Consider the following 17,393-nt stretch of genomic DNA (forward strand, 5'->3'; position numbering starts at 1 on the left):
GGAGAGAGAGGGCAGAGTGGAGAGAGAGGGCAGAGTGGAGAGAGAGGGCAGAGTGGAGAGAGAGGCAGAGTGGAGAGAGAGGGCAGAGTGGAGAGAGAGGGCAGAGTGGAGAGAGAGGGCAGAGTGGAGAGAGAGGGCAGAGTGGAGAGAGAGGGCAGAGTGGAGAGAGAGGGCAGAGTGGAGAGAGAGGGCAGAGTGGAGAGAGAGGGCAGAGTGGAGAGAGAGGGCAGAGTGGAGAGAGAGGGCAGAGTGGAGAGAGAGGGCAGAGTGGAGAGAGAGGGCAGAGTGGAGAGAGAGGGCAGAGTGGAGAGAGAGGGCAGAGTGGAGAGAGAGGGCAGAGTGGAGAGAGAGGGCAGAGTGGAGAGAGAGGGCAGAGTGGAGAGAGAGGGCAGAGTGGAGAGAGAGGGCAGAGTGAGAGAGAGGACAGAGTGTAGAGAGAGGACAGAGTGTAGAGAGAGGACAGAGTGTAGAGAGAGGACAGAGTGTAGAGAGAGGACAGAGTGTAGAGAGAGGACAGAGTGTAGAGAGAGGACAGAGTGTAGAGAGAGGACAGAGTGTAGAGAGAGGACAGAGTGTAGAGAGAGGACAGAGTGTAGAGAGAGGACAGAGTGTAGAGAGAGGACAGAGTGTAGAGAGAGGACAGAGTGTAGAGAGAGGACAGAGTGTAGAGAGAGGACAGAGTGTAGAGAGAGGACAGAGTGTAGAGAGAGGACAGAGTGTAGAGAGAGGACAGAGTGTAGAGAGAGGACAGAGTGTAGAGAGAGGACAGAGTGTAGAGAGAGGACAGAGTGTAGAGAGAGGACAGAGTGTAGAGAGAGGACAGAGTGTAGAGAGAGGACAGAGTGTAGAGAGAGGACAGAGTGTAGAGAGAGGCAGAGTGTAGAGAGAGGACAGAGTGTAGAGAGAGGGCAGAGTGTAGAGAGAGGGCAGAGTGTAGAGAGAGGGCAGAGTGTAGAGAGAGGGCAGAGTGTAGAGAGAGGACAGAGTGTAGAGAGAGGACAGAGTGTAGAGAGAGGACAGAGTGTAGAGAGAGGACAGAGTGTAGAGAGAGGACAGAGTGTAGAGGACCGAGAAGAGAGAAGACCGAGAAGAGAGAGGACCGAGAAGAGAGAGGACCGAGAAGAGAGAGGACCGAGAAGAGAGAGGACCGAGAAGAGAGAGGACCGAGAAGAGAGAGGACCGAGAAGAGAGAGGACCGAGAAGAGAGAGGACCGAGAAGAGAGAGGACCGAGAAGAGAGAAGACACAGAGAGAGAGAGAGAGAGAGAGAGAGAGAGGAGAGAGAGCGAGAGAGAGCAAGTGAGAACGCGCCAATACGAATGACCACTATTGGCTAACTAAAGGCTTTAACAGTTCTTGGAACCTTCTCATCAGCAAAGCTAAGGGAGGAGGGGCTGGCGTTGGCGGAGGGAGAGAAATAAGTGATCTGTCAGCAGGTGAAAGATAGGGGAAATAAAGTGCGTAATAATTATTTTGTTTTACCTGATTCAATTTTATTTAAAATGGTCCTAGCACACTTCAGAAATGCTTCTTCCACATTTTCTCCAGTCAGTGCACTGGTCTCCAGAAACATCAGCTCTGTGCCGGGAAAACCAAAAGAGCTCGTGAACCGCTTCACCCTCGCACACCTTCACCAGAGATTCTGCGCACACAACCCGTACCACTGTGGCCCCATTTCTCATAACACCTGCGGTACTCACTAATGGTGACCCTCACTGATCTTGGGGCTGACAGGTGCTTCTTCACGGGGCAATGTGCTGAGTTCTTCTCGGTTATGTGCCCCCTGGTAGCTGGCTTGCACAGGACCCATGAATGCCTGGGTTGCGGCCCCCGCTCTCGGTCAAGAATCGTACAAACAGGAGGCGGCCATCTTGCCTGCCGTGCGAGCGTTGGCGCTCTGAGAGAGCTACCCCACCCACCCCCCACTCTTCCTGCTCTTCCCCCAAAGCCCTGCACTTCGAATCCTTTGCATACCTGCATCCAATTCTCTTTTGAAACGCACCATCGGATTTGTTTCCAACACTCTTTCGGGCAGTGGGTTCCAGATGGTGAATGACCCTGGGACGGGAGGAAGCACGGGGTGCAGTGGGGTCTGGTGTGGGGAAGGGTCTCAAAGAGCAGAGGGGCATGGGTGCAACATCCGCAATCTCGCCTGGAGTGCCTCAAACAGTGTCTGTATCCCTGGGTTAGCGAAGAGCAAAAATACAGGCAGGGTTTAGGATTCATGATCATTTATTGGATTGTTGCAGTCACTTTCCTAATCAGGAATTTCCCAGTGCTCCCAACCACCCTGGACAAATCTTAGCTGGGCCAACAACTGCCAATTATAGGTCAGACTAACAAACGCTCAGCTTGACTGAGTAATGAGTGAGTTACCATTTTCTTGTGCAAAGCGTGACGCCTCTAGGAACGTGACCTCTCGGTCTGCATCCAGGTCCTTCTTGTTGCCACAGAGAATAATGACGATATTGGGGCTGGCAAGCGTCCGGGCATCCGTCAGCCAATTCGTAAGTGCGTTGTACGTCTCACGGCTTCACAGGATAAGAAACAAAGGACATCAGTTACATTTATTGTTGTGGGACTCCTGGACCAAGGTGGGTAGATGGGAGTAGAGATAAATCAGGATTATACAGCCCAGAAACTGGCTTTTCATTTCAACCAGTCTCAACCAATCTAACTCAATGGTCCAACAGGCTCAAGGGGCTGAATGGCCTTCTCCTGCTCTTATATTCTATTTTACAGTCTATCGCTGATGTGAAGATTCTGCCATTTCCCTCTCTCACAGCGAGAGCTGCTTTCAAGGAATCGTACTGGTTAACTTTTGCAGTTTCGAAAGGTCAATGCAGACATGAGGTCAATTGGCATACCTTGCTCACCTTTCTATCAAAACCTATAGCCCCCGCCACCACACCACTCAGCTTCAATCTTTCCACAGCTTCATCTCCGTTATCCCATCTGGGAGTCTGCTCCGCGTTCAGTTAATTAAAACATTTTTTTTAGAGCTCTTAATTACCTTTTTTCCAATTAAGGGGAAATTTAGCGCGGCCAATTCACCTGCCCTGCACATCTTTGGGTTGTGGGGGTGAAGCCCACGCAGACTCGAGGAGAATGCGCACACTCCACAGGACAGTGACCCGGGGCCAGGATTCAAACCCGGGGCCTCGGCGCCGTAGGCAGCAGTGCTAACCACTGCACCGCCGTGCCCCCCCCCCCCCGGCTTGCAGTTCATAACATGAGTTGCGAACTCTCCCAGCTTCTCACACCTTTGCACTTAGTTGGTGGACTGATGTCGAGGCTCCATCTTTTCTATTCTGTTCCGCATCAAGTGAATCTCGAAAAAGTCCTCACCCAGTTGAGGTGCATGAGGTTTCCTAATCTTTCGCTCATCATTCGTCACAGCAACGCAATAAACCGAATGGTCTCGGCACTGCATCCAGGGCGAAGATAATCCTCGAGTGCCTTGGGTGAGTGGAACTGAGCACAGGATGTCTGGGTAAGACATCATCACAATGGGGCGCCACATTGGTGCAGTGGTTAGCACTGCTGCCTCACGGCGCCAAGGACCCGGATTCGGTCCTGGCCCCCTGTCCGTGTGGAGTTTTCACATTCTCCGTGTCTGCATTGATCTCACCCCCACAACCCAAAAAGATGTGCAGGGTAGGTGGATTGACCACGCTAAATTGCCTCTTAATTGAAAAAAAAAGAATTGGGTACTCTAAATTTATTTTTAAAAAGTCATCTTGGAATACTGCAGCGCCTCAGACTTGTTGCCTAACAAAGTATCTCAGAAAGCTTCATTATCTTATAGATGCTATACAAATTGATAGGAGTACAACTTGATTGGCATCTGGATTGATAGAATCAAGGTAAAACCAGTTCAACGGGAAACATGAAGGTCTGGAGAAAAGGAAGGGACAAAGGAGAAAGATAAATTCGGCACTCTAATTCAAGAGTGGCCAAGTTAGTTAATTTGACTGGGGAGAAAAAAATGAAGTACCTTCACCTCAGATTTACCATGAAAAAGGGCGGCACATGACCCAGTGGTTAGCACTGGGACTACGGCACTGAGGACCCGGGTTCGAATCCCGGCCTTGGGTCACTGTCCGTGTGGAGTTTGCACATTCTCCCAGTGTCTGCGTGGGTTTCACCCCCACAACCCAAAGATGTGCAGGGTAGGTGGATTGGCCACGCTAATTGCCCCTTAATTGTAAAAAAAAATAATTGGGTACTCTAAATTTATTTTAAAAAAAGATTTACCATGAAACAGACAGAAAAGATTGGAAATACTCAGGTCAGACGGCACCGACAGAAACAGCTAATCTTTCAAATCAGTGGCCAGAATGTTGTTTTTATTTTTATAAATTTAGAGTACCCAATTCATTTTTTCCAATTAAGGCGCAATTTAGCATGGCCAATCCACCTAGCCTGCACATCTTTGGGTTGTGGGGGCGAAACCCACGCAGACACGGGGAGAATGTGCAAACTCCACACAGACAGTGACCCAGAGCTGGGATCAAACCTGGACCTCAGCGTCGTGAGACTGCAGTGCTAACCACTGCGCCACCGTGCTGCCCCAGGCCAGAATGTTAATCATCTCTCTCTCACTCCACAGCAGTTACAGTAATTTTTCTTTGTCATACTTCTGGTTATTCACATTCGTATTCCGTACATAAGGATTTAAACATTTCCTGCACATGCAGTAAGGGCATCAATGAGAAAGAGGAAAAAATTCAGGAAGTTGGAGATGTTACTGCAATAAATCACTTAATGGGACTAAAAATGTGTGGGGGGGGGGGGGGGCGCGCGCACACGCGCAACGGGGGGCGCGCGCAAGCGCAATGGGGGGCGCGCGCAAGCGCAACGGGGGGGCGCGCGCAAGCGCAACAGGGGGGGCGCGCGCAAGCGCAACAGGGGGGCGCGCGCAAGCGCAACAGGGGGGCGCGCGCAAGCGCAACAGGGGGGCGCGCGCAAGCGCAACAGGGGGTGTGCGTGTGTAACGGGGTGTGCGTGTGTAACGGGGTGTGCGTGTGTAACGGGGTGTGCGTGTGTAACGGGGTGTGCGTGTGTAACGGGTGTGCGTGTGTAACGGGGTGTGTGTGTGTAACGGGGTGTGTGTGTGTGGGGGGATTGGCAGTGGGTTCTTTACCAGTGAAAACCACCTACATTACCTCCTCCAGAATAATAGAAATAGAATTCAATCAGGTGGCTGAGGAAAATCTCGACACTCGTTTATAAATATGTCTTTCGTACAGACGGAATAAAGTGGTGGAAAGACTGGTGCGAGGCAGCTGAGCTGTCAAAATACATCCTTTAACTTGGTGTCAAAATAACAGTTCAGAGACTTTCCAGTTTCTAAGAGAAAAGGAGGTTTTTTTGACATGTGTCAGCCAGGATACAGGTTGTGCTCAGAAGCAGGGATAATTGAGCATTGATTCTTTAAAGAACAATGGGCCCTTTTCAGTGAAAACCGCACCTCAGGCATCAAGGATAATTGCAAAGAACAAACAAAACCAGCATGCGGCTGAAAGGGCACACACAGTCCATTCTTTTATCTGCTTCAATGCTAGAGATCGTTAATAGTTTTCAAGCGACTGATTACGAAGAATTTGGTCTACAAAGCAAACCTGCATTTGAAATTTCGGCTAAAATCCTCAAGGGCTGACGAGGTTTATTTATTTCCCTCCGTCGCTCTGCCGAGTGTTATGGGCCAGGGTTTAGAGAACCCCAAAGTGTATCATGAAGTTCACCTGACCCACAACTTTTAATAGTGTGGGGTATGGGGAGCACACGGCCCACTCTACAGGTGTGGGACAGCAGAAATGGGAAAGTATTTTTAAAAAGCAAAACAATGTTTATTCTATGAACTCAAATGAACCTTTTTAAAACATAGTGAACATCTTAGCAACCATTAATTCAAACACAACCCTCAAAGAATACAACACTAAGTAATCCTTTAAGCTTTCCTTTTAACATCCATACGACTTAAAGCACCTTTTACCAGAAGCACATCAGGTTAAAGTCACTACTGTTATTAGTTTTAAATCACCAGGATCGATTTACAGTCTTTAGATTACAGAGAGATTCATACACCTTCTGGCTGTGACTGCAGCTACCAGCTCTGAAAACGAAACTACAACACACCCTGCAGCCTGCTCAAAAATGAAAGTAAAAAGCTGACAGACAGCCCAGCTCCACTCACTCTGATACACTGCAGTAATAAACACCCATTTCTTAAAGGTACTCACTACAGATATTTATATCCACCCATTTATAAACACCCATTTCTTAAAGGTACTCTCACATGACACTAGTGCACGTTTCAGCAGCCAAATGGACAGGTTCCGTGCTATCTTTCCTCCATTAGAGAGTCAGCGACAAAAAGGTTATTGACAGGACTGAACTTAACAGGACCCTTTTACAGTTTTGGAAAAGCTACACATAAAGTCAAGTGCTATACCGCTGGCACGGAAAGGTTGACGTTTATTTTTACGGAGAGCAAACCTGAATTTTAACATGCCGATCGCTGTCACTTCGGGCTAGATAATGCTACAGCAGAGCAGCCAGTGTCTGTCAAGGCAGCCATTAGCGGTGTTGAATAAAGGTATCGCACAAGAGGCATTATTAAGCCTGACAGTGAGTTAATGTAGTACAATTTTTACAGTCGCACGCTGGTACCAATTCAAGTGACAAGTGGATCAGTCTGCTGATCTTTTCCCTCGGAGGCACCCTGATTGACACTTCTGTCCATAGGATGTCCTGTCGCTCTGGGGATAGCCATTTCTCTATCCAAGCTGCAGTTGATTTGGTGTAACTGTAGCCGAGATTTCCTCGTACTCAGCTCTGCTGCCTGGCGTGCCCCCTCAAGAGCTCGGAGCCACTCATTTGCCAGCATGCTTGTTTTGTTTTAAGATTATTTTGTGCATGACGTGTGAAGGGTTTCCTAGCTTTCTTAAGTGAAGCTCAGTTACTGGGTTTATTAGCAATAACACATGACAAGGTGTGAAAACACACGACTATATCACTAAAGAACAATGGCGGGCGTGTAATATTTCCTTGCTATGCCAATGTGAGTTGAACAATTCTAGAATTGTTCAACTCACATGGGCATAGCAAGGAAATCCAAACTTGGGCAGTGATTGGGAAGAGCATCTTCTGCGATTTACATCTATGGGCACACAACACACTCTCTGACGGCATGGTGGCACAGTGGTTAGCACTGCTGCCTCACAGCGCCAGGGACCCAGGTTCCAGTGACTGTGTGCGGAGTTTGCACGTTCTCCCGTGTTTGCTTGGGTTTCCTAAGATGTGGTTAGATGGATTGGCCAAGCCAAATTGCCCCTTAGTGTCCAACGGGTCGGTGGAGCTACGGGGATAGGGCAGAGGTGTGGGCTTAGGTATGGTGTTCTTTCAGTGGGGCGGTGCAGACTCGATGGGCCGAATGGCCTCCTTCTGCACTGTAGGGATTCTATGATTTGAGTTTGGGACATGGTGAGCCCAGCCACCAACTCTAAACTCACTGTTACACTGCAGCTCGTCTAGGGCTTCATTCAGGAGCAGCATACCTTTCGCCTTTACTCCAGCAATGAGGGCTGGAAGGTTGGGCTGGTGAGCTACAGGCCTTAAGCTGTCCCTTTATTAATACTGCCCGAAACCTCCTGACAAAGCTCCAAGACTATGCAACTCACAGCAGAACACGCGTGAACACACCTTGTGATGTCGTATACCAAAAGTGCGCCTGCGGCTCCCCTATAGTAACTCCTCGTTACGGATCTGAAAGAGACAAGACAGAGATCAGGCAATGCAACGGAAAGGCTGAATTAGTAAAGGTACAACACTGGGTGGCACTAGACCGTACAGACCGCAGTTCAGAGTCCACCCTGGGTCGGTGCTGCATTCAGAGCAGCAATAAGGGCACCATAATTGGAATGGGTCAGGGAGGGTAGTATTGTACCATCCTGACGCTCTCCACAGAGTATCAGCCAACGAATGGATGTAACAGCTCGGATTACAGAACGCAGTGACCGTAAAAGGTTCAATACTTGAAAAATAGCCACTTCAGCGAGGTAGGAGATGAGAGGTAGCAGGAGATGATTGTACCCCTGGAACTGTATATCAGCAAGTAGGCACCATATTCAGGTGGACTGGGGGGGGGGGGGGGGGGGGGGAATAGCAGGGTGAGTATCGTCTCTGATTTGGTAGGGACGGACAAGTCAGGAGTTTATGCAGAATCGTCGAGATCCATATTGGTATTGATCACGATTAACAGTGGCCTCTGGCACTAAGTGTGAACTCGGCTGCTTTTTGTCCCGCACTGCCCACGTGGCAAGCCTGTCAAGGCTCCGAGATGTCAAACAACATTGGGGATTACTCCGAAGGCTGGCGTGACTCCCGGGGGAAATACATTTTTGGTCTTTTTATTCTAGCAACCTCGCTCCTTTCTGAGAAATCCAAGCAAATCAGCTGCTCTGTCAGTCACCAAGTCCATCAACTGTGCTCAGAGAAGCAAAGCAATGGATGTACAAAAATAGTGCTTATATTAAACAAGAAATACACGCAGAAAGATGCCAGAGGTGAAGTTAATTCGGTCCCATCCATTTGGGGCACTAACACATAGGAAGATGCCCTTCAATATGACTATTCTTACGAATGGTGAAAAAGTGAGCCATTCCAAAGGATTATTTCATCATGGGCGGCCCGGGAAAGGGGGTGGGGAGGTGTCAGAAGCTTTGGAATTGTTTCCATGAGCAAAGCGGACAACACCGGTTCGGGCGGGAAAGGCATCTCATAACAGCCGCAGGAGGGCAGAAGCGTCCAGGTAAAATCCCGAGACGACGACAAGTCCCTCAACCATTTTCAGCTAAGATAATCAGGAATCGAGATTATAATAGTACGCTGGGGTGGGAATAAATGCACCTCGAACTAACAGAAATGGATAGGCAAAGGCCAACTGATGCAGGAGTCAAAGGTGGGAGCACAATAGAAGAGTCCATAAAAACAAGCGAATGAAAGTTGGGTTTACAGCTTTTTGCCAACAATCCATTTATGGAATATGGGTGTCACTGGTTAGGCCAGTAATTATTGCCCACCCCGAATTCCCCTCGAGAAGGTGGTGGGGAGCAGCCTTCTTGAGCCTCTGCAGTCCTTTTAGGGAGTGCGTTCCAGGATTCTGACCCAGCGACAGCCGGTGTATTTCCAAGTCAGGATGGCGAGTGGCTTCCAGGGAACCTCCAGGTGATGCTGTTCCCTGGTAATGTGCTGTCGTTGGTTTGGAAGGTGCTGCCCAAGGAGCCTTGGTGAGTCCCTTCAGTGCATCTTGTAGATGGCACACACGGCTGCTTCTGTGCGTCGGTGGTGGAGGGAGTGAATGTTTGTGGAAGGGGTACCAATCAAGCGGGGCTGCTTTGTCCTGGATGGTGTCGAGCTTCTTGAATATTGTTGGGAGCTGCGCTCATCCAGGAAAGTGGTGAGTATTCCATCACACTCCTGACCTTGTGCCTTGTAGATGGGGGACAGGCTTTGGGGAGTCAGGGGGCAAGTTCCTCGCTGCAGCTAGAGGCACATAATACATAATCAAATGTGGAATCTCTCTGCAGGCCCTTAGTTAGGTCTCAGATACAGTAAGGTGTATGATCTGGGTCACTCCACCAAAGAATTTAAAAACCTGCAATACAGGGCCACTGGGATGCTAGCAGGGATCAGAATATGTTAGGGCCTTTTTCCACTCTGGTGAACAAGATCAGTGTGTGACCTGATAAAGGTTTAAATTTGGTGAAGCTAGAATGCTTCCATTGACACGAGGAAAGGCAGACGTTTAAGCAATTGGCCAAAATAATTGAGGGGAGGCTAGAAAAATATTCCGTGTTTAGAAAGTGGAATTCTGGAGGCACGGCGGTGCAGTGGTTAGCACTGCTGCCTCACGGGTGCCAAGGATCCGGGTTCGGTCCCAGCACTGGATCACTGTCCGTGTGGAGTTTCCACGTTCTCCCCGTGTCTGTGTGGGTCTCACCCCCACAGCCCAAAGATGTGCAGGTTAGGTGGACTGGCCGCGCTAAATTGCCCCCTTAATTGGAAAAAAATTGGGAATTATAAATTTATTTTTAAAAAGTGGAATTCTCAGCCACACACCACTGAAGGTGAATTAGGTGCTTTAAAAAGGGCATGGGGAGTGGATGGGGTTCAGAGAGGTGACTCTTTCAGGACTGATGGGTCAGATAGCTGGTTTCGGAGCATGATTCCACATGCTTGGGGAGATACTGAGCCCCACCGATCGACAGCGCTGAGCCATCGCAGGAGGGCGACACAGTGGTCAGCACCGCTACCTCATAGCGCCAGAGACCCGGGTTCAATTCCGCCCTCGGGTGACAGTCTGTGTGGAGTTTGCACGTTCGCCCCGTGGGTTTCCTCCGGGTGCTCTGGTTTCCTCCCACAGTCCAAAGATGGGCAGGTGAGGTGGATTGGCCATGATCAATTGGCCCTTAGCGTCCCAATGGTTGGGTGGGGTTACGGGGGGGGGGATAGGGTGGGAGATTGGACCCAGGTACGGTGCTCTTTCAAAGGGTAAGTACAGACTAGAGACGCTGAATGGCCTCTGTGTGCACTGTAGGTATTCTATGAGGCAACCATCAACCTGGGTTGGTTCAGTGCTCTTCTCGATAGGATCAGCGCCCCAATAAAAACAACAGAAGCAGCGCAAAGCTGGTGCTGCTCGACTTACAAGTGGTGCATTCTTTAATATGGCCGACACAGACAGAAATACTGATATACCGCGGTGTCTCACCTGAAACGTTCCTGTCCCGCTGTGTCCCAGATCTGTAGTTTAACTGTTTTGCCGCCTACATTAACTACCTTTGATCCAAACTCGACGCCGATCGTGTGGTTGGAATCCTGTTTGACTGCAGACAAGGAGTAGTGACACGGTTACCAAAGGAGCTCACGAAAGTAAAGCAAAGGTATAAACTGCAACATTTTCACCAACCATTTAGCAGCACTGGATATGGAACGTGGTTTTGTTTAAAAACAAAATCAATCAGTCTTGATACCAGCTTGCATTTGAGTTAGCAAACCTGGGCGAGGCAGCAAGACAGTCTTGGTGTACTGGGCTTAGGCTAGACGTGGGTTGGGAGGTGTGGAAAGTGAACTCCATTAGCCCCTGTTCCTGCTCACTGTGCAGTCAGCCATTCTAGAAAGCACAATTGCGTTAAGTGGCGATGCCCACCCAACAGCCACCTCTCAAAGCCGACACGAACGAAGGTCACTCGATTCAGCAACTGAAGAGTGGGGGTGGGGGCAGAACTCTGCGCCATCCAGCAAGAGGTCAGTGGCTTCTGAAGGGGAAATCTGGAAGGTGAAGAGAGTAGCTTTCTCTCCGCTAAGTTTGCCGGCACGGGAATGGCATAACTTGTGGGAACTGAGCTTACGAGCGATTAAATGCACGAGGTGAGTGACTATGGGCCTCATAGAAATTACAGTGCAGGAGGCCATTCGGCCCATCGAGTCTGCACCCGCCCTTGGAAATAGCACTCTACCCAAGCTTACACCTCCACCCTATCCCCGTAACCCACCTAACCTTTTTTGGACAATAAGGGCAATTTATCATGGCCAATCCACCCAACCTGTACATCTCTGAAGTCAGATAGCACGGGCTCCCAGTGTAGCACTGATTAAGCACCTAGTCACAGTAGCCTTATGATGCAGGTTGTACCTTTGGGAAACGATAACCAGCTCCCACGTGTGTGTTGTGGGTTGGCTGGTACAGGGTTATAGCTGAACCTTGCTCAAATCATGTTCCTCTCAAACAGAGAACTGCACATAGATGTTGATAGAACAGGAAGAGACCATTTGGTTCAGCATATCCGTGCATTTACGAAGACCCTGCACTAAGTTGGTGGATCGCAACAGGAGGTTAGTACCAGCCTAAATGCCAGATACTGTGGATGCTCGATACCTGAAATAACAAAAAAATGCAGGAAAATCTCAGGTCAGACAGCAGTGGGAAGAGAGAGAGCGAGAGGGAAACAGAGTTAACGTTTCAGGGCGATTGCTCTTCTCCAGTTTCGGGAATAATATGGGTTTGGTTGCGGTTATAGTGACAAGTCCCCTCCTCATCCCCTGCAGTCAAATAGCCCTCTCTCTGTCCATGGGTATATGCAAACAAATAACTGCTTGGTGAGGTAGCACCATTTACAAATGCACTCCAGCAAGAGGGGTGAAAACCGTGGGCCAGGAAATCGCTCTAAATTGCTGCAAATGATTGCACTGCACAGTGCGAGAATAAGAGGACCATATCTCCTTTCCGATCGGCATGGTCACGACCTAATTTTGAATAAATTTCCCAGGGAAAGCCCCCACCGACCTGGGCCATTCCGCAATGGCACCCACATTTCAGTGCGCTATCAACCCAGCGACAAGTGGAAGACCCAAGAACTTACATTTGTTTTCAATAAACTGATGGAGGAGACATGATTTCCCTGTTCCCGCACTGCCGATCACCAGGAACTTGAATAGGAAATCTGAGGAGAAGACGAACAGAATCGATTGAGCGTCAATACATTTAAATTGCCGAGTGGTCTTGACGGTGTAATGCTATTGCAACCATGGGTGGCACAATGTGCGAGAAGTTATGCTACTTAACATTGTGTGACAATAACCAAATGGACTTGAGTCTTTTTATGTCAATTCCAGCTGCAGTATTTAACGTTTGCCACGCAGTGGCACTGTCACACCTGTCTCACTATAGGCAGACATTTGCTGTAGGCCAGTGTGAGCAAATCTATGCGCTCACCTGGGGACTCCCAACAGATTACGTAGCAAGCTCTCCCACCGACTGCTACTCCTGTTTTGCCAAGTAGCACGCTGCCCCCCAGGCCCTTTCTGCTTTGCTGGTTCTCCTATTAACTGCAGTATAGCCCCGCCCCCACATGCATTTACCTGGTTGCTCCTGGTTTCTGTCTCTTAAATCACCGCATGGCTGGTATTCCATCCAGTCCCGTGACCCGACTGCCTCATCCCCAAAAGCCCCATGGTGCTTGTTTACGCAGCTTCACCCTCTTTCCCTTGAGAGCAGCATGAAGCAGCGGGAGGATTCGCAGGATAACAGTCTGTCAGGCTGTGATGGGAAGGCCCCGCCGCCTCCTCCTGTGACCACCAACCGGCCAACGATAGGGTAGTTTAGTTCCATATGGGGGTGGAAGGCTTTTAAGGCTTTTATAGGCTGAAAGCGAAGGCCACCCACACCCAACAGGCAAGAAACCTGTGGGATATTAAACCAAGATTCAGAGTCAGACCTCTGGTCTCCCTCGACTGGGCTGGAGTGAGGAGCAAACCTTCAACCCTCTTAAATCAGAGGCAAACATACAAATAGAGAGTCAAAGGCTCGATCTGTGTGTTAACCAGAAGTTTGTTGGTTTCACCGGCCCCCAATCAGTCATACACAACGCAATCTTTAATCGATTTCCACCTCCCCCAAAAGATCTTCGGTATTTAATTCCCCAATGCAGTGCCACTCTTTAACAAAGCAGATTATTTACGTAATAATGGGCAAAACCCGTTAGAATGAATTAGTACGGGCAGCACGGCGGTTAGCATTAAACATACAGGTTGTTGTAAATAGACAACAGGCCCATCAGCACCCAATAGACAGGTTAGGGCAGGGTTTTCAAACCAGGGGTCACGGAGCGACCTGTCCTGGTGCTTCCTGATCGCTGGAGAAGCACCCAATGGCCACGGCTGTTTTTTAATGCCGACCACAACCGACCTTTAAATGCGAAAGTTGGAGTCTTCCCACCTGATGCAGTGACAGAGCAGGCCACACGCCCGACTCATACACGGACGTCACGCGCCCCGTGCTGTGGGTGCGAAATCACAGAGGAGAGATTCCTCCATTTTGTAGCTGCCAGCAAGCAAGCAAGCGACAGGACTGTGAAGAGCTGCAGATAGGTCATTGTGTAACAAGGAAAAGAGGGCTGGAGGCTGAAACAGGCCAGCATCTCACAACTGAATCTGCTGGAGAGTCCACGGCAGGACAAAGCAGTATTTGTGTACGCAGTATACAGAGCTCCAGGGTCTCTGGTGAACAACCCATTAAGAAGAAATGAAATCGGGAACAAAAGTGTAAAGATGATTTCTTGAGGTATGGCTTTGTTAATTATGCCAATGCAAATCAGGATGCAAAAGTGGGCCCCAGGGGGGGAAATTTTTTTTTTGAAAAATACTGGATAAGGGCATAGACTCTGATGAGGCCTGACAGTGTCTTCGCTTCTCCTTCTTCTTAGGGGCAGCACGGTAGCATTGTGGTTAGCACAATTGCTTCACAGCTCCAGGGTCCCAGGTTCGATTCCCGGCTTGGGTCACTGCCTGTGCGGAGTCTGCATGTTCTCCCCGTGTCTGCGTGGGTTTCCTCCGGGTGCTCCGGTTTCCTCCCACAGTCCAAAGATGTGCAGGTTAGGTGGATTGGCCGTGCTAAATTGCCCTTAGTGTTGGGTAATGGGGATAGGGTGGAGGTGTGGATCTTGGGTAGGGTGCTATTTCCAAGAGCCAGTGCAGACTCGATGGGCCGAATGGCCTCCTTCTGCTCTGTAAATTCTATGAAACTGATTGTTGATTCTTGAAATAGACACAGGTCAGAGTTTTCATCACCACAGAGGATAAGACCAAAGTTTCAGCTGAACTCATCATTCATCGATATCGTGTACAATAATGATCAGAAGTACGCTCACATGTAGATTTCAAACATCAGCTGATTTCCGACAGATTGCAGCTACACACGGCCTGCAATTCCTGTGGCAAGTAACTCATCTTCTGACTTCTCAAAGCCTGTCTACAATCTACATGGTTCCGTTCAGGTCAGTACATAGAACATAGAACGATACAGCGCAGTACAGGCCCTTCGGCCCACGATGTTGCACTGACATGGGAAGTCAAAAAACAAAAGCCATCTCACCTACACTATGCCATTATCATCCATATGCTTATCCAATAAACTTTTAAATGCCCTCAATGTTGGCGAGTTCACTACTGTTGCAGGTAGGGCATTCCACGGCCTCACCACTCTTTGCGTAAAGAACCTACCTCTGACCTCTGTCCTATATCTATTACCCCTCAGTTTAAGGCTATGTCCCCTCGTGCTAGCCATTTCCATCCGCGGGAGAAGGCTCTCACTGTCCACCCTATCTAACCCCCTGATCATTTTGTATGCCTCTATTAAGTCTCCTCTTAACCTTCTTCTCTCTAATGAAAACAACCTCAAGTCCATCAGCCTTTCCTCATAAGATTTTCCCTCCATACCAGGCAACATCCTGGTAAATCTCCTCTGCACCCGCTCCAAAGCCTCCACGTCCTTCCTATAATGCGGTGACCAGAACTGTACGCAATACTCCAAATGCGGCCGTACCAGAGTTTTGTACAGCTGCAACATGACCTCCCGACTCCGGAACTCAATCCCTCTACCAATAAAGGCCAACACTCCATAGGCCTTCTTCACAATCCTATCAACCTGGGTGGCAACTTTCAGGGATCTATGTACATGGACACCTAGATCCCTCTGCTCATCCACACTTCCAAGAACTTTACCATTAGCCAAATATTCCGCATTCCTGTTATTCCTTCCAAAGTGAATCACCTCACACTTCTCTACATTAAACTCCATTTGCCACCTCTCAGCCCAGCTCTGCAGCTTATCTATGTCCCTCTGTAACCTGCTACATCCTTCCGCACTGTCGACAACACCACCGACTTTAGTGTCGTCTGCAAATTTACTCACCCACCCTTCTGCGCCCTCCTCTAGGTCATTGATAAAAATGACAAACAGCAACTGCCCCAGAACAGATCCTTGTGGTACGCCACTTGTAACTGAACTCTTCCCATTCTGAACATTTCCCATCAACCACCACCCTCTGTCTTCTTTCAGCTAGCCAATTTCTGATCCACATCTCTAAATCACCCTCAATCCCCAGCCTCCGTGTTTTCTGCAATAGCCTACCGTGGGGAACCTTATCAAACGCTTTACTGAAATCCATATACACCACATCAACTGCTCTACCCTCGTCTACCTGTTCAGTCACCTTCTCAAAGAACTCGATAAGGTTTGTGAGGCATGACCTACCCTTCACAAAGCCATGCTGACTATCCCCAATCATATTATTCCTATCTAGATGATTATAAATCTTGTCTCTTATAATCCCCTCCAAGACTTTACCCACAACAGATGTGAGGCTCACCGGTCTATAGTTGCCGGGGTTGTCTCTACTCCCCTTCATGAACAAAGGGACCACATTTGCTATCCTCCAGTCCTCTGGCACTATTCCTGTAGCCAATGATGACATAAAAATCAAAGCCAAAGGCCCAGCAATCTCTTCCCTGGCTTCCCAGAGAATCCTAGGATAAATCCCATCAGGCCCCGGGGACTTATCTATTTTCAGCCTGTCCAGAATTGCCAACACCTCTTCCCTACGTACCTCAATGCCATCTATTCTAATAGCCTGGGTCTCAGCATTCGCCTCCACAACATTATCTTTTTCCTGAGTGAATACTGACGAAAAATATTCATTTAGTATCTCGCCTATCTCTTCAGACTCCACACACAACTTCCCATCCCTGTCCTTGACTGGCCCTACTCTTACCCTAGTCATTCTTTTATTCCTGACATACCTATAGAAAGCTTTTGGGTTTTCTTTGATCCTACCTGCAAAATACTTGTCATGTCCCCCCCTTGCTCGTCTTAGCTCTCTCTTTAGATCCTTCCTCGCTACCTTGTAACTATCTAGCGCCCCAACTGAAACTTCACTCCTCATCTTCACATAGGCTTCCTTCTTCCTCTTAACAAGAGATTCCACTTCTTTGGTAAACCACGGTTCCCTCGCTCGACGCCTTCCTCCCTGCCTGACCGGTACATACTTATCAAGAACACGCAGTAGCTGCTCCTTGAACAAGCCCCACTTATCCAGTGTGCCCAACACTTGCAGCCTACTTCTCCACCTTATCCCCCCCAAGTCACGTCTAATGGCATCATAATTGCCCTTCCCCCAGCTATAACTCTTGCCCTGCGGTGTATACTTATCCCTTTCCATCACTAACGTAAACGTCACTGAATTGTGGTCACTGTCCCCAAAGTGCTCACCTACCTCCAAATCTAACACCTGGCCTGGTTCATTACCCAAAACCAAATCCAATGTGGCCTCTCCTCTTGTTGGCCTGTCAACAAGTAGTATGATGGAATACTCTAACAACACAAAATGCTTGATCGACACCATTCAGGACAAAGCAGCATGCTTAATTGGCAGCCTCTCTGCAACTGGCACACAGTGGCAGCACCATGTACCGTCTACAAGATGCACAGCAGCACCTCACCAAGGCTCCTTCGACAGCACCTTCCCTCACTGCTACCACCTAGAAGCACAA

General features: G+C 49.0%; 1 protein-coding gene across 1 annotated transcript in view; it reads right to left on the reverse strand.

Annotated features, from left to right (window-relative positions):
- The window catches only part of rab4b (RAB4B, member RAS oncogene family), a 45,074-nt gene that overhangs the window by 14,770 nt on the left and 12,911 nt on the right, over positions 1–17,393 (reverse strand). The window contains exons 2-6 of the mRNA XM_072490124.1: positions 12,428–12,508; positions 10,777–10,891; positions 7,707–7,769; positions 2,376–2,530; positions 1,482–1,577 (exon numbers count right to left, since the gene is read on the reverse strand). Of these exons, the coding sequence (XP_072346225.1) occupies positions 1,482–1,577; positions 2,376–2,530; positions 7,707–7,769; positions 10,777–10,891; positions 12,428–12,508 (510 nt within the window). The remainder of the gene's footprint in view (positions 1–1,481; positions 1,578–2,375; positions 2,531–7,706; positions 7,770–10,776; positions 10,892–12,427; positions 12,509–17,393) is intronic.

The sequence above is a fragment of the Scyliorhinus torazame genome, chromosome 25 (genome assembly GCF_047496885.1).
Source record: "Scyliorhinus torazame isolate Kashiwa2021f chromosome 25, sScyTor2.1, whole genome shotgun sequence".
Taxonomy (NCBI): domain Eukaryota; kingdom Metazoa; phylum Chordata; class Chondrichthyes; order Carcharhiniformes; family Scyliorhinidae; genus Scyliorhinus; species Scyliorhinus torazame.